Source organism: Dermacentor variabilis, chromosome 7 (genome assembly GCF_050947875.1).
Source record: "Dermacentor variabilis isolate Ectoservices chromosome 7, ASM5094787v1, whole genome shotgun sequence".
In the NCBI taxonomy this organism is placed as follows: domain Eukaryota; kingdom Metazoa; phylum Arthropoda; class Arachnida; order Ixodida; family Ixodidae; genus Dermacentor; species Dermacentor variabilis.
The window spans coordinates 37,236,364-37,256,781 of NC_134574.1; the positions used below are offsets into that span (position 1 = coordinate 37,236,364).

The following is a 20,418-nucleotide window of genomic DNA, read 5'->3' on the forward strand; positions in this document are numbered from 1 at the left end:
TTCTTCCGCTTTGCCTAACACTCCTCATTTCACCATAGAATACATCGTTCCGAATGCTACCTGTTTTCTCGGGAAATGCATACTGATTCAGTATCAATCACTAACGAAGCTATGTATGCTACATCATAACCTATAATAACTGCAAGGATGTTATCCCAGGGCAAATGTATTATTTCACGAAACAGTGTCTAGTCGGCTGAATCGACTTTCCATCTCGGAACGTCTGTACAACAGTCTGCCTGTTTTGTAAGGTTTCAAACGACACGAACAAAAGTGGTCCCTTCCACAAGGGTTAAAAATCACTTCGCACTCTAGATACAGAGTGGTAAGTGATTTGTACAATTGTACTGGACCCTACGATTAAATCTATGGATGAAAATGTTTTGTATGCAGGGCGGTAAGAATGTTGGATCTTTCTTGTTTCGCAAGCATGCACTATATGATGCGAAATTTTCTATTAGCCGTCCTCTCGCATCACAACTACAGTCGGCCCAAAGTGTGATATGCGCGTTCATATCTCCGACGACTAGGTAAAGGTAAGGAAGCTCATCAATCAAGTTAAGAAATTTAGCTCGAGAGAGCTGATAATTCAGGGGATATATATAGAAGTGATGGCCACTAGCTTGTCGAAAATCACTGCTTGAAAGCAGCTGCCTCAAGGGAGATTCGGATCTAAAGATTGCGGAAAGGCAACACCTCTATTGACTATATTGCTACACTACCGAATGACGCTACAGCATCTTCTCTTTCTCTCCGGAAAATGACGTATTGCTCGACAAAAATTGCATGCGTAGATTAACACACAACACCTTTGGATTAAATCTGTTTAGAAATGCTTTAATATCGTCGAGGTTGCGGAGCATTCCTTTGACGGTACACTGTAGTATTTGTGCATCTGTGATTCGCGCGGCTACTTGGGCGCCAAGGGAGCCGTCTCAGTAGTTGTTGTGGCCATCCCTTCTTCCTTGTCGCTTGACACGGGCTCTTGCGAGCGGTGTGCTTGACGAAGGGGCGTCTGAGGGGACGATACCTTGACCCCACCAGCCTTAAGGTCACTGGCCCCTTCTTCTGAGAGCGCAGCGAAGCTAGCGCTACGCTGCGCTGCTAGCGATCGAGAGATCGGTCGAGTGATCCTAACTTTCGTACACAATATATCTTTTTTCGGAGAGACCGCAACGAGGCTAACCTCTCATCTGGTTGTGCAGCCACAGTCATGTACAAAAGTGTTGCTTGCCAAAAGGTGCCCTTTTGGACAGCCCTTGAAGCAGTGTCAGTGCAGGCAGTTCACTTTAATCATTTGCTTACTGTCTGCTCTGTATATATATACCACCCAAGTGTTACCTGAGAAAAATAGATTTATATAACATCATAGGTCCACTGCCGGAACGCTTAATGCTCGTGGGTGATTTTAACGCTCAAATTTTGTCGGAAGGCACCCGGAAGGCACCCGTAATTTTATAGTCTTCTGGTGCGCGCACGTTTATTATTGTATTTATCGATAGATCTACAGTTAGACTTTTCTCTATTCTGCCTGACGTGGAATGGAATGTCATCAAAAATCCTTCAACCTTTTTATCACGAGATCTTATACACGATTTTAGTTTATTGAATCAACCTCTTTATCACAAGATTCTATGCATTATTTTAGTAAACGAGGCTGCCGGATATTTCACTGCTTTTATTTTAGATGCAGACTAGCAGTTTATCCCATAAACGAATAGTGTTTCACATAAAGGGTATATTCCCTGCTGGAACGAAGACTGCAGAGAGGCGCGAAAGAGACATAATAAGGCATGATGCGTACTACGTAGATCACCGAATGCAAAAGATCACTTAGCATTTAAGTACAATATATTGCAATGAACGAGGACACGTTGTCAGGCAAGAAAGAAATCTGGGTATAGATTCGTCTTAGGTACAAATTCATGTACACAAGAATTGAAAGTATGGAATGGCCTAATAAAGCTAAAAGGGTAAGAAAGCCACCCGTTGCCTCTTGTGAACGACCAATGAAAAAGTTTTGAAGCGGAAGCAGGAGCACTTTTCTCGTTGGTCAATCGCAATTTGCGCTTCAGAATCCTTTTTCAAGTAGAAACAAGTAGAAGAATGTAAGAAATTTGTCCGTAAATCGCCCCCAAAAAACAAGCCATATAGCTGTTTTTACTATTGCCTAGTTGAGGGCTGCCTTGATTGCATGCAGGAACTCTACCCCGGAACCTGACAGAGTCATGTATGACATAATTTAAAACTTACACACTGACCCGCAAGTCGTACTACTCGCACCTTTCAACACAATGTAGGCTGCTGGTTACCGTCCACCCAAATGAAAAAAGTGCTTATGGTCACTCTTTTGATTCAGAGTAGAGACCCTTCCTCTCCGGCTAGTTACGGCCCGACAGCTCTCACAAGTTGTATTTGTAAACTATCTGAAAAAAATTTTTCGGGCAACTCATGCATTTCCTTGTACTGGACAAAATGGTCGATGCCTATCAGCGTCGCTTCAGAGAATGGCGATCCACAACTGATCATCTTGTGCGCATTGAAGGAACTATCCGTAATGTATTTGTACATAAATAGCTTTTCTTATCAACATTCCTCAATATAGAGAAGGCGTGCTACACAACGTGGCGTTACGGCATCTTCAGGGATTTGTTGGAAATGGACATTCGTGGCAATATGCTAAGCCTAACAAAAACTATTTGTCTAATCGTACCTTCCGCATCAAAATCGGCAATCTATTGTCACATCCATTTATACAAGAAACTGAAGCATCTTAGGGAGGCGTGGTGAGTTGCACGCTCTTTATCGTTAAGAAGAACACGCTGCGAGCTAATTACCACCAGCTATATATCTTTTATATCTATACAGACGACATGCAAATAGGTTACAAATCCTGTAACCTGACAGTGTGTGAGAGACAAGTACAGCCCGCCCTCAACAAGGTTTCTAAGTGAGCAGGTAAAAACGGGTTTAAAGTTAAACCCCCAAAAGTTATTGTGTTCTCTTTACAAGAAAGAGAGGTCTTCTTTTGGCTCCTAGTGTAGAACTCTATGAACAACGGATACCTGAACAGGTTGATGCCTAAAAGCTTCGCTTCAGAGAATCGCGGTCCGCAACTGATCCTGTTGTACGCATTGAAGGAAATATCCGTGATGTATTTGTACATAATAACAATAAATAAAAAAGTTCTCAGGCACGATACTTGGCTCTAAGCTTACTTTCACTGCATACATAATGTACCTCAAAGCGAAATGCTTAAAAAACAGTTAACCTAATCAGAATTCTATCTCACACGACATGGGGCAACCACGGGAAGTTGTGAATGAACCCTTACGAGGGCTTCATTCAAGCGCGAATGGATAATGGTGCTACCGTATAGCATTCTGCCACCCGCAGCACGCTAATGAGGGGACATCCCGTTCACCATCTAGGTATCCGCCTGGCCAGAGGCGCTACCAGAAAAAGCCTTATTGAAAGTTTATACGTAGAATCTAATGAGTGGTACATCTACGTTCAGAAATCTTGTATCAGCTTCAGATATGTCCTCAAAGTGAGCTCTAGTCATGAACATTGGTGTTCCGAAAGCGTTAATGATTTGACGTGTATTACACTTTTCTATTTTCGACCCCCTATTAGACAGCCTTTTCACTGCGTGTGAGAGAGCTTAGCGTTGTAATGAATCTCCCACTCCTCGATCATCGCCTATTTCCTCCAGCTAAGCTGCTACTACCTTGGGAGTGGCAGCCGGTAGAATGTAGTATATTTTTGTAAACTTGCAAAGTACGCACCACAGCTCAAAATTGGAATGAATTTCCATAAACTCCAATTCAAGTACTGTTGCTCTGAACACTACGCCAATGCATCCAAGTCGCATGCTAGCGTATCTTAAGTAGCTGCATGTCCCTCTTTTGCTGAATCAGACGTACTGAAACCCATTCTAAGTGTCTTTCTTGCAGAAGCCTATGCAATACTGTCTGTGGTTAAGCGGAAAGAAATTAAAGCAAAGAAATCCGTGAAATTCATGAGCCCCTTAACTGTAGTAAAAGCGCTAATGTCCGTAAAAGAAGTGCAAACATGCTCTTTTGATTAGGGTTTACTCATACGAGTGCAATATCTACTCATATAGGAGGCTTGTGATAATATGCTCGGTTCCTGGTCACACATGCATCGAAGCTATGTCCTAGCAGACCATGTTGCCACATCTAGTACTCCACAAGTTATTAAACCTACCACTGCTATTCCTGCCACAGGTCTCCAGTGCTTCTTGCGGCCAAAATTGCGAAGCCGCTGGCAACGCTCCTGGGGCGTCGAAAGGAATAAGTTCCACTTATTTGGGCCACAGTTAGGTTTCTGGCACATGGGCATGAAAACATAATGAACTGATGCCCTATTTTATCGACGCAGAATAGGACATACGTATTTAACATACAATTGTCTATTGACTGGTAATATACCTCCAACCTGTGGTAGATAAGGTAAGAGGCGTCCTCCACGTCTTCGTTGAGGTTCGGGAAGGCGAAAGAGAGAGAAAGAAACAATATAATCTTGGATAGAGCTATTGTGTTTATCTCTATTTTGTTGTTTCTTGGTGAAGAACCGCTTTTTGGTGCCAAATCTGTCATAAGTTTCTTGTACGATGTGGTTTGCTTTGTCACTTGTCAAAAAATTTTGTAGCGCATCCTCTATTCAGAAGTAGTCACTGTGAAACTTGTTTTTGAATAAGACGTGTCTGCAGGTGCTTTTTCGAGGGCTCTGTTACGGCAGCAGTACTGCTTGTAAATTTTAGCCTCTGACATATTTTAGTATATCGTCATCATTTCACAATGTATCTTTCGCGTCCAAAGCACACGTATTAGCAATTGCAATAATTTTACTACATGTAGGTTTTACGTCATGCATAATCAGTGTATTCACATCATATCAGATTGGGAGTTACGACGGTTTTCGTGACGTCATGTGACAGACAAGCGAACTGGGAGGGGGGGTTAAAAACGTTGCTGGTCAATGGCGGAGGGATGATTGCAGAATTGAAAAAGAAAAGTTTGGAATAGCTTTACGTTATAGCGCCCCTGTTCGCGATCACCTGGCCCATTTAGTCGCCCGAGCTGCGAATCCTCCATACTACTCTGCCTGGCGTTCGTCGAGGCCAATCTCCTATTAAAGCGGCTTCCGAGGACATATCTCCTGGTTTTGCCGACGCCGCCAGCAACGCGAACGTCGTGGTTACGCTGCCATTGAACACGATGAGCCACCTCATCACGTCGCCCGCACTTATGGCGATAATTCTCACGCTCGCCCATCTCCATATCTGGCCGACTCCTCAAACTCCACCCACAACACACGTGCCTCGAGACGCCACTCCCCATCACGACTACGCTGTTCTATTCCACCACTTCGGCCTATCTCCAAACTCCAGACGGCAACAGATGGATCGTCACTGATGTTGATCACTTGACCCGGTACGCTGAAACAGCCTCAGTACGTTCAGGAGCTGCCTCAGAAGTAGTGGACTTCTTGCAGGCTACCTACTTACTTCACGGGGCGCCTCACGTTCTTTTGAGCGACCGAGGCTAGACACTTTTTTCAAACACTCTTAATCAAGTTCTGCAAGGGTCCAACACCGTTCACAAGACAGCGTCTAGCTACCATCCTCAAACCAATGGCTTAACAGTGATTTCAGCGCACGCTGTGCGATATGCTATCCATGTATAATAAACCTGACTACTGTAACTGGGATGTGATTCTCCCATTTGTAACATTTGCATACAATACGTCTTGTCAACGCACCACCGGATACCCTCCATTTTTCTTAGTATACGGCCACCACCGAACCTGGTCACTCGACGTTTATTTCTTTTCTTACCCCGTCAGCGCTTCACAATTCATTTGCGAACAGCTTGTGTTTCACCTTGCCTAATGTTGTCATCGCGCCCATATGAACACTGAAGAAACCAAGATGATCGCAAACATCGGTACAAAGCCTCCCACGGCGTCGTTTCCTACCGCCCTGGTGACGAGGTTCTCCTATGAACAACTGGTTTATGTGAGAAGCTTGAGTCCCGATATATTGGCCCCTACAAAATTATAGAGCAGACCTCACCGGTGAACTATCGCGTTGCTCCTGTTGATGCCCCAACTAACCGACGCTGCCGCGGCAGAGAAATCGCGCACGCTTCCCGCCTGAAGCCCTTTCATAACCACGGGGAAAATTAGTGTAAGCATTTATGCGGACTTCATCTTCATCTGTACGAAGTCATCATCAATCATCGGCTAGTGTTTGTTCTTGAGTCGGCGCCATTTTTCCTTCTTGGAATAAAGCGTCGTCTCGACTGTGGTATTTCATTATATATATACATATAACGACTCCTGTTTTTGACGTTGCTACAGTGGTGGAGGTGCTGGAGCCAGAACATATTCGGGCAGCTCTATTTCGAGCCGTACACCCAGTCCGGAAGCTCCGCCTCTCGTAACGACGGCAGTCCACCTTTTAGTCGGCACCTGCTCGGCCTCAGCCAAGAGTTCCCACCCGTTGCGACTCCCACCAACATGTCTACATCATCGGCGCTTCTCCCACGTTCACAGATCGCGGCTAGCCCTTCGCACGTGACTCTTGAACACCGTAGCGTCCCCGAAATATTCCACGGCGATGCTTTGGAAGATGTCGAGGACTGCCGTGACCAGCACGCACACGTCGCTCTGGTAAATCGCTGGAAGAACCAACAAGAACTCACCCATGCTTATTTCACGCTAGAAAACAGCACTCGTGCATGACACGCTAACAGCGAAGGAACCTTCCGAATAGGGAGCAATTTTCGTCGTCAGCTTCTCGATACATTCTCGAGCTTGAACCGGGGCGATTACGCGCAGCAACTTATCGAGGCTCGGGTACAGAAACCAAACGAAACCATCACCTTCTACGCCGAAGATATGGCGCGTCTATTTTGTATAGCTGACCCCGATATGACCGAGGGAAAGAAAGTGCGTCATCTGATGCGGCAATTAAAGGAACCACTCTTTCCCGGTCTTGTACGAAACCCACCAACAGCGGTCGACGAATTCATCGAGGAAGTGACTGTCATCGAGAGGGCGCTTCAGCAACGTTGCCGCCACTGCGATCGCCAGCCCAACAACACGCCAATCAGCTTCGCAGCTCAGATGATGGGCCACACTTCTTTACGGGACATGATTCCAGACATCATACGTGAAGAGCCGAGAGCCCTCGGCATTCCTACTACAGCGTCGCCGGCCGTTTCTGTTGGCGAAGTCGTGCGCCATGAGTTGCAGCAAACCTTCTCCTCACCCACCCCATGTCCAGAAACACGTCCACCCACCTATGGCGACATGGTCCGACATCCTCCCCCTTCACCTCCGGTAGCGCCATTTGAACGATGGCCTGCTCCCGCGCCGTCGTGGCAAGGGGAATCTGTGAGATGGCCTCCAGTTTGCCGTACTGACTTGTGGCGCGCGACCGACCGTCGACCACTCGACTTCTACTGCGGCGAAGCTGGCTACATTGCCCGTTACTGCCCCCATGCAGATGCTGGAGCCGGTCTCTTTTCGCCTACCGCTTCTCTGCACTTCGACGACTGTCGCGCCCCGAGCAGTCACCCCGCCAGGCAGCTTCACCACGTCGTCGCTGGCAGTCCCCTTCACCTGTGCGTTATAATTCCCCAAACCCCCAGAGTTTCACTACTGATATCGGCAGGGGTGGCCGCTACCCTAGTGTGCGCAGGGGAACTAATGGCAGTGTCCTCACGGAGTAAGGTTGCCCTTTCTCTAGACTGCAAAAATGCCTCCCTCCCCCCCGGTCCCCACGAAGACGAAATGACGAACGAATACTAACGCCGGTGAAGCGGATTTGACGAAGGCGAACACGCACGCCGACGATGTTGACCGTGCCGACCTCATAATTCTGTTGGATGGACGTCACATCAATGCACTTGTTGACAGTGGCACAGACTTCTTGAATATGCGACAAGAGCTATCCGACCGAATTAGGAAAGTAGACACTCCGTAGACAGGGCCCCACATAAGAGGTACGGGGGTTCAGCTATTGACACCAACGGGAACATGCGCCGCCTGAATCCACATCGGTAATTCTAGCTTCCTTGCCACGTTCGTCAATATCCCCGATTGCTGCAAGGACCTCATCGTGGGGATGGATATTCTGCGAGCTTACGGCGCAGTCATAAGCATTCCGGAACGTATAGTGGCATTTTCTGCCGACCCATAAAGCGACACGATGAATGACGGGCAACATGAGCATTTGCGAATCGCCGACGGTAGGCCCTTCTAGCCGCGATCCTGCCGCCTTGTGTCTGTATAATGCGAGAAGGCCTACCACGGGGATGTGATCGCGGAGCAAATCGTTGCATTATTGCTCACGCAAGGCGCCTTCATTACTAGAAGCGTATTCGACATGTCTCGTGGACATGCGGAATTCCTCCTCACGAACTTCAATAACCAACGCCATCACATCCCGATAAGTACTGCGATTGCGTACTGCGACGACATGACCTAAGTAAATGATTGTTTCACTCTAGAAGCAACGACCATTCCGCCCTCGACGCCTTTGTGTGTCGACACCACCTCCAATATGTCGCCTTCCCAGCGGCAGCGCCTATTAGAGCTGATACTGCATTTCGAAAATTGCTCTTCGACTATGCCAAAAGTCAAAGAAACCCCACTGACCAAGCCCCGTATCATCACGGATGATACTATGCGGCCGATTCGACAAACTTCCTAACCTGTTGCTCCAAAGGAATATGAAAACATTCGAAAGCACGTGGAGAAAATGCTACAGCCTTGATACAGCCTTTAAGAAGTGCCTGCGTGTCACCTGTGGTCTTAGTCACAAAGAAAGGCGACAGTTTTTCTGCATCGATGACGGCAAATTAAACCAGGTCACGAAGAATGACCTCTATCTGCTGCCGCGCATCGGCGCTTAACTGGGCAAGCAGCGCCATGCAAGTTATTTTTCATCACTCGATATACGAAGGAGGTGTTGGCAGATCGAGGTCGACGAGAGAGACCTTGGGAAACTGTCTTGGTGACTTCCGACGGTCTTTACAAATTAGGTATCCTTCCTTTTCGTTTGTACTCAGTGCACGTCACTTTTCAGCGTCTAGTGGACACTGTACTATCAGGCCTGAAGTGACAAACATGCTTTCTTTATCTAAACCATGCCATAGTGTTCTCAACTACATTTGAGGAGCACCTAAACCGGTTACCCACTCTTCTCTAAGCCATACGCCGAACTCTCTGTCTCGTACGGAAGAAAACTACTCAACTACCGAGAAGGAATGTCTTGCCGTGGTGTGGGTGGTTATGGAATTTCGCCAGTATTTGCGAGGTCATTAATTCAAGGTTGTCAGCGATCATAATTCCCTTTTTTGGCTGAGTAACGTGGAAGACCCACTTGGCCGTCTGGCGCGCTGGAGTCTTAGGCTTGAGGAGTTGGACATGACCATTGTTTACAAATGAGGAAAGAGGCACACCGACGCCGACTGCCTCTCGCGATCACTCGCCGAGAATACAGGTAACGATGACGTGGATAAGGACGCGGCACTTTGGGGCATCGTCGACTCCGTCACCATTTCAGAGGAGCAGCGCTACGACCCAGAGCTCCTCCTACTCATTAATTTCTTGGAAGACCGAAGTAAAGACGTTCCGGGACTCAACGCCAAGGGACTGCCGTCATTTTGTCTCCGATAAGATGTTCTATATAAGAAGAACTTTTCGGCCAGTGGCGGCAGGTGCCTGCTTGCAGTGCCGGCATCATTTATAAGAGAGCTACTAAAATCATGCCACTATGAAACCACCATAGGTCATTATTCTACAATAAAATATTTTCCCGGCTCCGATACAAATACTACTGTCCGAAGCTACCCGCTGCTGTAAAACGTCACGTCAAGCGCCAACTGCCAAAGACGCAAAGCACCTCCCGGCAAGCCTGCAGGTCTCTTACATATGGTTGAGGTACCAGGCCAGCCATTGGTCCAAGTTCGAATGGATTTCCTGGGCCCATTTCCAACTTCTACAGCTTGCAATAGATGGATCATTGTTGCCATCGATTACCTGACGTGCTACGTAGAGGCGAAAGCTACACAGCGGGCCATAGCAGCCGAAGGAGCTAATGTTTTCAATGAAAATGTCCTTAGGCGTGGCGTCCCAAAAATGGTCATCCCAGGCAGGGGAAGTGCCTTCACTGCGGAACTTCTTGACTTGCTTCTCATACTCAGTAGCACAAGCCACGGGAAAACGACAGCATCTCATCTCGAGACGAACGGACTAATCGAGCGTCTTAATAAGACCCTCGGAGACATGCTATGCCGCCGTAGAACACGAGAACTGGGATCAGATTTTGCCTTACATAACATTCGCTGACAACACCGCTCGACAAGAAAGTATTGTAATGAGACCATTCAGCTTGGTCCAGGATCGCGAAGCCACGACAAGGCTGGATGCCATGCTGCCGCACGAGTTTGGCGACCAACCTACCGACGCTGACGAATTTACTTAACGTGCCGAAAAAGCCAGGCAGCTTGCCCGCTTACGTATCTTCATTGAGTAAGATCAAGACGCAAAACGGTACGATCTTCGACGCAGCTCTGTTCTCTACACTTCCGGCGACAAAGTGTCGTTGTGGATACCCATTTGCCGTCGTGGAGTCTCCCAAAATCTGCTAAGACGGTACTTTGGGCCGTACAGAGTGATCCACCGCCTGAGCGACGTGAATTACGACGTCGCTCCTGACACTAACAAGAGCTTCAGTTGCCGCAATCACTTTTTTTAATGCTAGGGTAAATGCCTCAGGGCATACAAGGGTATGGGATAGGGGTGAATAAGAATGATTAAATGAATGAAAAAAGATTTGCTGACCTAATGAAGTCCAAGAGGGATCGATAATGCGGTCCCTGCGTCCAAGCAGCGTAATCGCTCGGATTATGCGGTGAGAGTCCCGCTGCTGCGAGGTGCCGGAGCCTCGTCGGTTTCAGTGCAGAGCAAACCCACAGCAGGTGGTGCATGTCGGCTTCAGCATTTCGCGACTTGCAGAGTGGACACTCAGGACGAGGATATACGGGCGAAAGTGCGGCCACTTCCTAGTCACGGCAGGAGTGAGGGCAACCCCGACGCGGATCCTCCGAAGCGCAACCTCCTCTTCACGGGTAAGACCGCGGGGGAGGTTTACCGCACACGGAGGTATGAGATATTTCATTAAAACTTCTTTCTGGGCGAGTGTGTCCGGTCCCTTATACTTTGTGGTTGCATGTGCTTGCGCTGTAAACAGTTTTCATGTCAAGGAGGTATGAGAGCACGTGTGCGGCGCCGGAGGTGCTCCTTGTTAAAAGGAGGGTGGCATCATCAAGGTGAAAGAGTTGAGGGAGTGAGGATGGAGAGGTTGCTAGACGGGTCGCAGAATCCGCACGGCTTTGGAAGCTTAGAAGGTCGCGTGGGATCCACTCGACAGATATTGGCTGCGGGATCCGTGCCGCCTGGAGAGCGATCTGTTGGCATATGTCAGGGCTGCGACTGACGCGTCGCAGAAGCCGCGTCGTCTGGAGGGCATTAGTGCGGATGACGATTCGGGCCGTGGGGGCCATGGGAAAGGCGGCCAAAGAGCACAACGCTTCTCGGACAGCAAGCAGCTCAGCACAAAATGAGGAAGGAGTTTCTTGGATTTGAAACCGAGTCGTCTTATTAAGGGCAGGTGCGCATGGGCAATAAATTGCAGTGGTTGTTTCACAGTCCTGAATGCTTGCATTAACGTAAAGGACGATGGAGCCAAGTGGCAGGTGGGCATCTTGAGCAATAATTCGGTGACGAAGCGACGCCGCCGCGTGAGTTAATGTCGGGTGATGCACATCAGTTGGCTTGTTATCACTCAGCTGTACAAAACTCCTGGGAGGAAGAACTGGCGATGGTGGTGGTTGAAGCGAGTTCGAGAAAGCGTAAGCCCTGAGAGCACACGTTGCATGTGAATGGCTCGCCTTAAGCCTGCGAGCATCACGTCGCTGCTTCACCAGCTCATCTAGTGTGTTCAGCTGTGCATTTTCTTTTCTTGGAGAGCCACGATTGGGGTGATGCGGGGAAGGCGAGTGATGACCCTCATTGCCTCGCGATTAACAGCCTGAAGGCGATCCCATTGTGCCCTCGTTAAATGCTGGAATTGGGCTTGATAAACAAGGCATGGTTGCCTTACCGCCTTCACCAATTGTCGCGCAACATATGAGCTGGCCGCGCCCATTTTAGGAGCAATGCGCCTAATCAGACACAACGCCTGAATTGCCTGCTTTTTAGCGCTGGAGAGCCAAGCAGTTCCGTTTCCCGACTCCTGTACAATCAGACCCAGAATTTTTATAGTGGAACATTGTTGAAGAGGGGTTCCGAATAGATGAAGACGAATGGGTGTTGCAGAGAGTTTACGCCGGCCCCAGCGATTGGCGACTGACATGTAAGCAGATTTGCAGACGGAAAGCCTAAGACCGACCGAAGAAGCATAAGTCACCGTGATATCTAAAGGTGATTGAAAGGCAGCGGCTTCAGTCTGCAGGTCGTGATGAGTGCTCCATACCGTGATGTCATCAGCGTACAACAAGAACTTTATGTCGGGTACATCGTTTAAGCGCCATGCAAGCGGGATGAAAGCAATATTGAATAATGTGGGCGACAATACAGATCCCGGGGGTACGCCACGAAGAGGGACAAATGAGCCGACGGCGTCAGCACTCAGGCGAATCGCAAGATATCGGTCTTGAAGGAAAGACTTGACAAAATTCCGTATTCTAGGGGGAAAATGCTGCATGTCAATTGAAGCCAAGATGGCAGCATGACTGATGTTATCATACGCCTTTTCGACGTCCATAGCGAGGACAGTATGGACACTGTGGCTACAAGTTGACAATAAAACCGAGGATGCCAAGACAGCCAGCCCATCTTCAGTACCTATTGATGGACAGAAACCAATTTGAGCAGAGTGGTAGCAACCGTGGTGCTCTAGCCACCACGACAGTCGTGTGGATAGCATTTTCTCAGCAAGCTTGGACAACGTTAACGTTAGGGAAATCGGTCAGAAGTTGCCAAGGTCAGTCGGCGGCTTGCTTGGTTTCGCAATCGGGATCACAATGGCTGATTTCCAGCCTGGAGGGACAACGCCATCTAGCCATACCTTGTTAATGGTGTCGAGGAGTTGAGGCAGCACAGCAGAACTCAGGTTCTTGTAGGCCTCATAAGTAATAGAGTCTGGACCGTGTGCTGTCTTGCGACTGGTACCATCTATCGCTGCAAGCAACTCAAGCATGGTGAAAGAGCTTGCAATCCCCTCGGAGTCTGCTGTAGATGGTAACCTGTCGATATGTGTCGGAATGCCTGCCAAGGAAGCACCATTGACTGTTTGAGGCAACATGTCATACTGCGGGAAAAACTTCCGGGCTGCTTCTCTGGCGAAATCATCCGGCGATAAGCCAGCAGCGAAGCAAGCTGTGGCTGCCACGTCTGGATGGCGGCAACCGTGTACCATGGCACGGAACGTTCGCCAGAGAGAAGCATACGATGTCTTGGATGAAAACCGCTCACACCACGTATGCCAGTGCCTCCGCGAGAGGTCGCGTTCATATCTGCGGGCCTTAGCAGTAAGGAAATGCAGTCTTGTACGTGCTTGTACATAAGTGGGGTCCCGGGATGCTGCCAGCTCAGCTTGTCTGCGAGCAGCCCACAAGTTGAGCAAGCCGATATCCGGTGCCGGTCGATCGGCGTCTACCCAGCTGATGGTTGTAGCTTCATTGAGCGCGCTTTCTATGCGGTCAACAAGTAGTGGGGACGAGTCCACAGAGGTATCTTGGAGAACGTAGCGAAAGGTGTCCCAGTTGACCACAGAACACTTGTGGCGCAATCGGCGGGCCTGCGATGGATGAAGGCCGATGATGATAGGGTGGTGGTCAGTATCCCAGCAGTCGGGCTACAGGTGCCAAGTGGGAGTGCCGGGACCCGACCACGAGGTACGATCTGGTGCGTATATTGTACGTCGAGCTTGAGGCACAGACCGCGTTGCTGAATCGGGATGGTTCAGTAGTACAAACAATGCATCCGCGAAGGCGTCCCGCACACGCCTACCTCGAGGGCTAGAAGTAGGGTACCCCCAATCTGGGTGAGGGGCGTTGAAATCACCACCAACTAAAATAGGACACGCTGGGTATTGGCGACGGACATTCACTAACCAGCCCAGCTTAATTCGTGAAGAGCCACCGGCTCGTCAGATGTAGTATGACACTGCCACAACAGTTGCCTTGGGTAACTTCACAACTACTGCCACTACCTCCTGATATGAGTTACACCAGTTTTCATGAGAAAGGCAGACCTGAGGATAGCGCGTATCAACATACACTGCCGCCTTTCCTCGAGGGGCAGCTGTGTGCACGCGACGGTCACTCATCGAAGGACACACGTATCCACTGAAGCCCGGAATGGAAGGCAAGGCGTTCGTCTCCTGTAGTAACAGGGCCCACACCTGCAGCTTGTTCATACGTAGACGGGATTTAAGCTCCCCCATTTTCGTGGAGAGCCCTCTACAGTTCCACTGAAGCACGGCACAAACACCTGTACCCGCCATTTTGATTACGAGTCTAGGCGTTGTAAAATCACAGATGTCAGGTTGGATAACTGGCTGACCATGAACCGCAAAAGGGATGTTGTAGCGTTATCCGGCAACGGAGCTAAAGACCTGGTAGACTCTGCGACCAATACAGCAGGGCGTGACAGAGACGATGATGCAGCGGAATCGATAGTTGTAGTGATGTCAGATTCCACTACACGTCGCCGACGCGCAAGTAATTCACGGTGTTGTCGGAGCTTGGATACCTCCGCTAAAAGGCGGGCAATTTGATCGTCAACTGCTGCCATATCACCACGCGGATGTTCCGGCCCGCACTGCTTCTGTGTAACCAGCAGGCGATGGCGGTCTTTGCGAACTTTGTCACTGTAAGTCTGTTGGGAATGAGGTGCCGGCGGGTCAGGCTCGGAAAGCTCTGGCCTGTCGTCGTCATTCCACTGGAGCGCAGCAAACCTGTTAGATGTCCGCACAGGTTGTGTTGCAGCATGCTGAGGCCATTGCTTATGAATCCCGCGACGAACCTTCTGAGTGGCCTTTTTCTTTGTGGGACAAGTTCGAGAAGTGATCTCGTGGTCGCCGGTCTTGCAGAGTCCGCATCGATAAGACACTGCGCCAGCTAGTACAGCTTCATCTGGCGCTGTAAATGAACAGTATCGGCGCATGTGGCCCGGTCGGAAAGAGTTGTAACAATACACGACACTGGTTTTATATGGCCGAGGTCGTAGAATGCAGTCATTGAGTTGGTGGGCCCCGCAAGGTGACGCGCTTGAATGAAACGGTGAGTAAGACAGTAGAGCTCACGCTGGAGAGCAGTCTGGTCCTCGCCAACGTCAACCTTGTAAACGACACAGCGCTGTAAATCCGAGCCCTCTACCAGGTACACCTGGACCGGCACGGTGACTTCGCTTGTTATCGAGAGCCGTTGAAGCGTTTGCAAACGCTCGACAGCAGCCAATGTCGGGAGCCACACAGCGATGGTATTTGACTTCTTCCTGGTCGTGAAGCCGCGGAAGCCTGTGGTGCCAAGACAAGCGTCTAGGTTCTTCTGAATAATGCTGTTCGGAATTTCCGTGAGGATTGTGGGGGCCAGAGCTTTAATGGTTGCTTTATAGCAAACCGAGCCCGGTGTCGACACAACTGGATGGTCAGTCGTTAGACAGCAACGCTTGCCTTAGAAGCCGCAGTTGGCCGAACACGAATCTGGTGCAGATTGCTCCGAAGGACGCGTCTGAGAACCACGGGGGGCCGACGGCCCAGATTGTAGCGCAGAAGACAAGTCCATAGGGGTACTCGTTTCGTCATGCACAACTGGAGCCCCATTCCCGATCGGTGTCTGAGAAGCCATCGCCGGGCTCCGCCCTGAGGGCAGATCACTCACGGTCTGATGTGCATTTTGGGAAGGCGATGGGTGGGCTGTAGCCGAAGGACTTGGAGCAGCAAGCAGGAGCTGGGATCCAGGCTCAGGTGTGAATTCTGCGGCCGGTAACGCCGTCGTGACGAGCGGCGCCGGCGAATCTACCACCGCCAGCGCGTCACCGGAGGCACTAGGCCTAGTTCCGGTGTACAATTCAGCTGCAGGGCCGATGGAGTGACATTCGCTGAATGTCAAAAAACCAGACTGCGCATGAGCATCCGGAGCGTCCTCAGATGTCTTGAGGTCCAATCTCTCGATATATGGAACGTATTTACGCGGAAGGCGAGGTTTTTCACAGGAGCCGTGAGCAAACACCTTAGCAGGGAAACTTCGTCGTCGTCGTCAAATCGCAAGCACTTAGCCGAGGTGGGGCATGTGGTACAGATGAAGCCGTACCTGTCGAACTAAGATTTGCTCTTTTTGTTTTGTTTTTGATGTTTGTGACGCTGTGCTGTTTTACTATGTCCAATTGTCCCGTTGTCCCGCTTAAACTGCGCATCGGGACGATGCTTCCTTCGGAGGGACACAAATGCCGCGCCAGTACTACGACGAAAAAAAGGACAACGCGATTATGCATGAGCGTTTTTGCCAAGGCGCAGTGAAGAATAAGTTGCGTTCGCGTTCGCTATTAAAAAGACGACCTGCCACTGTGACTGCTGAATAGCGCTCTACTACCCCTGTTTGTCACGTTGCGACAATATTTATATATTTAGCTTGAAGTGATACCGCAAGGGAACAAAAACGACGTATATAAGCGGATGCTGGCCGGATTTTATTCGTCCTTACTGCAAAGCTCCACCGCTAAATAGTGATAGGACGAGTACAGACGTTATTGTCAGTGTCGGCGAGAACGGCGTAATCTTCCATGACGACAACACACATGCTTCACAAATGCCCGCCCCGTAACAAAGCAAAGAATAAATGAAATCATTGGGTTTTTACGTGCTAGAACCACGAATCAGGCAAGTCGTAGTGCGGGACTCCGGAATAATTTGGACCACCCGGAAGTCTATAACGTACACGTAAATTTAAGCAGACGGGTGTTTTCTCTTTCCACCCCCACCTAAATTCGACACCATGGCCGGGATTTGATCAAGCGGCCTCGTGCTTAGCAGCCCAATAGCGATTAAGCAACCACAGTGGGTGAGCATACCCAATCATTTTATGGCTTGCGTGGTGGTGAACCGCACGACTTCAAAAAGTGCTCGCTTCACGCGCTTACACCGCAGCGTGAAGCGTCTTTCTTGAGCAAGAAGTCAAAGGAGTCCTAATCGCCCCTCGAATTTGGGGAAAAATTGGAGAGACGCGGCTCGATGTGAAAAAGGAAGCTTGGCGCTATCTTCTGCAGCCCTTGAGAAAGTACGGCTTAGCGCCGCAATCCGCGTATAGTCCGCGCATAGCAAAAACTGCTGGAAAGATCTCAGCCAACTTTTGCAGTCATGCGCTACGCGTGGAGCTCGCAAGTAGAGTGCGAAGTAGCTTTTTAAAGCAAAGTTGTTTACCTCTTGCCCCAATATGCACCCCGTCCATCCGTTCCCGTTCCCACGATGAGGGGGGGGGGGTATACCCTTGGCAGCTTGCGTTCGTCTAAGAAATGCGCGCGCAGCCGACCATTTAGGGGAGAGGGGAACATAGTGCGACGACGGCGCCTGTGCACTAGGCTTGTGCCTCTGCGGTTATCACGCGCGTCAGCAGCGTTGACGGTGGTGGTGCTTGTGTCGCCGTAGTGTGAGGCCGTATAAAAAAATATACCATTTCTTGATATATGCAGCCTGTATACGCAGCATAAACTGCTTGGCTGGTAATCAGTCCCAATATGAATGATGTTGCCCTACGAACTTTTCTCAAACGCACTCTTCTCAACAGCAGCCTTATCCTCACTCTTTTGGGGGTGCCCTATTTCGTCATGTAGCCGAGTGTTATAGACGGCTGATATCGGCAAATACCTGACATCAATCCAGAAGGGCGTTTTGCCTGTCCTCTTCATTCTGCTGTTAAGGGGCAAATTATTGACACTGTTTATTAAGATGAGGAAATTTGCGTTTTAGTTTACGATAACAACTACGTAAGCTTCCGGAAGCATGACTCTCGTATTATGACCGACCATCATCTGCTAATGCTCAGCCGCACTCGCTCTCCGCAGGACTCAAACTTTGACCGTACTGCTTACTAGTATCGTAGCTTCGGGTCGTGCTTATTTAGATTAGTTATGAACACTTAACTAGAATCAAATCCCGCAAAATGCAAGGTCAGACCGGACGTATTCTACACAGCGTGTGCTCACTCCTGGCCCTTCCTATTTAGATGCTAGATAACCGTAGCACCATAGCACGGCCAGGAGAGACCACATGAGCGGAAGCGCGCACAATAGGTCTTTCGTGTACAAAGTAGCCACTACAGTGGTATAATCACACGATTACGAAAATTCAGCGCGAACACATGGTATAAAAAAGCAAATGCAGGACATGGGCGCTGATACGTTGTACGTGTTTTAAATTCTTGGATATTTAAATATTTTGAATATTAATTACTAGTCAATAATAAAACTTTATTTCTTGAATATTTTACGCATATTTTATATTTTAACATTTTTGGTACTAGTTTGTGTTTTGAATATTTCACATTCTCACACCCCCACAGCTATGAAGATATTTTAATGGTGCCAGGAAACTTAAAATGTTTACTCGAATAGGAAACTTTTACCAACTGTGCGCGGCGTTCATCGTAGTTCAAAAAAGGGCTCGTTATGACAAGTAATTTGGTATTTTTGTTACGTTGTGCTGCATTCCATTTTCTGATACGACGCTGTCGCCTAAATATGATAACAAAGTATAAGTCAAGAACGGGATTTGGTTCAAGCTAAGGGACAGCGTTGATGTACAGAAAAAAAATTACCGACGATAACGATACACCCTATTTCAAAATTTAAGCGTTGCTCTATATGTGTTTTCATTTCGCGATATATTGGCTGGCGTTAACAATCGGTCTCGTGCGACAGGTTGTAAACCGAACGTAGTGTGGTGCCACTGCCTTGCTAATCTGGAGAACGCGAGAGCCACCACGTGGAGCCAGCATGAGGGTGATGCGTGGGCGTGATTCACAGAAGCCGCCACCAGCAAAAACCTCCCAGACGACGGGCGCTACTCTGGCGCCATCTGCTAGCCACCGTTGCCTCACCACGCTTTTCTCCTCACGCTTTTGCCATACCCTCCTCGGCTTTCCGCCTCATCGTTCGGCTGCACTTTCCTCTCCACTGTCTTCCTCGCACCTCTTCTCTTGCCGTTTAGTAACAGCCGCTTTTATTAACTAAATAATAATACCTAAACAATGCCTTTGTCACAAACTTTTTATTGCGACAGCCATTACATGTACGTTCCAGGCGGCTACCTGCCGTCGGCATCACCGTGAGGTTCCGTGTAAAGTGAAACTGTGATAAATTCGTCACCGCGCTCCGTATGCTATATGTAAGAGTGAAAGCGTGTGGGGTTGAGCCGGCTTTCACGGCTGCATCTCGCGCACGGAAGGAAGGAAAGCGGGGAGCAAGCGCACCGTCTTCCGTCGAGCACAAGGCACGGGGAGAAAGGTAGCGGGGGGGGGGGGGGAGGGTTCAACCCCGGGAAGCCACGCGCGCCCGGCCGCGGGCTCCTGTGTCTTGAACTGCATCTGCAATGGGGAGGGACAGATTCACCATGCGCTTGTTTTGTGGCTTGGTGTTGATGCCAGGTGCAGAACGAAGGTCAATTCGCTCGCTGCTGCTGGCACGCTTTCAAACTCGAGCGCTCTTACAGCGAGTTTATAAGTTATGTTCATGTTTGCTTGTGCCCACGTGAAACCATGCTTCTTAATATAGTTAGCGTGCCTATATTTACAGGTTACACGGCCAATCAAATTTCCTACAGCTGTCCACTTATTTACTATTGCAATCGCTGTTTCGTGCTTAAGGGGAAACTGTGGTTTCTTCAAAAATACGGCCAGTATTTACACTCACAGCGCTGAATAGCACGCATATAGAAAACACGACACATGCATCATCACTGTTTGTCAGGACTGTTTACGGAAACATTTTACCTCTTTGAAGACGTTCGTTGACGTGGCCTCAGAACCTCCTTCGCTTGCATTGCACAGTTTTGCTGCCGCAAGAAGGGCAAATGCAGCCATCCCAATTTTCAGCACGCAAGCCATTGCTTTGCTTTCAAGCGACTGATGGTCTGCTGTGAAACTCAAAGCCACAGGCTTATATATTCCTCCGCCATTCACTATCAGAGTCAATTGGGGTAACCCTGATTGGCTGATGTTCATGGTACATCCTATTCGTCTTTTTGTAGCCGTCATCTGCTCTTTCCGGAGATGTCAATGCTCGGTAAATGATGAAGGACCTATTGTCCAGGCGCGTGCA

General features: G+C 49.1%; 1 protein-coding gene across 1 annotated transcript in view; it reads right to left on the reverse strand.

Annotated features, from left to right (window-relative positions):
• Positions 1 to 20,211, reverse strand: part of LOC142589006 (uncharacterized) — a 197,751-nt gene extending 177,540 nt beyond the window's left edge. The window contains exon 1 of the mRNA XM_075700801.1: positions 20,091 to 20,211. Coding sequence (XP_075556916.1) covers positions 20,091 to 20,204 — 114 coding nt within the window. The 5' untranslated portion in view covers positions 20,205 to 20,211. The remainder of the gene's footprint in view (positions 1 to 20,090) is intronic.
• Between the last annotated feature and the right edge of the window lie 207 nt (positions 20,212 to 20,418).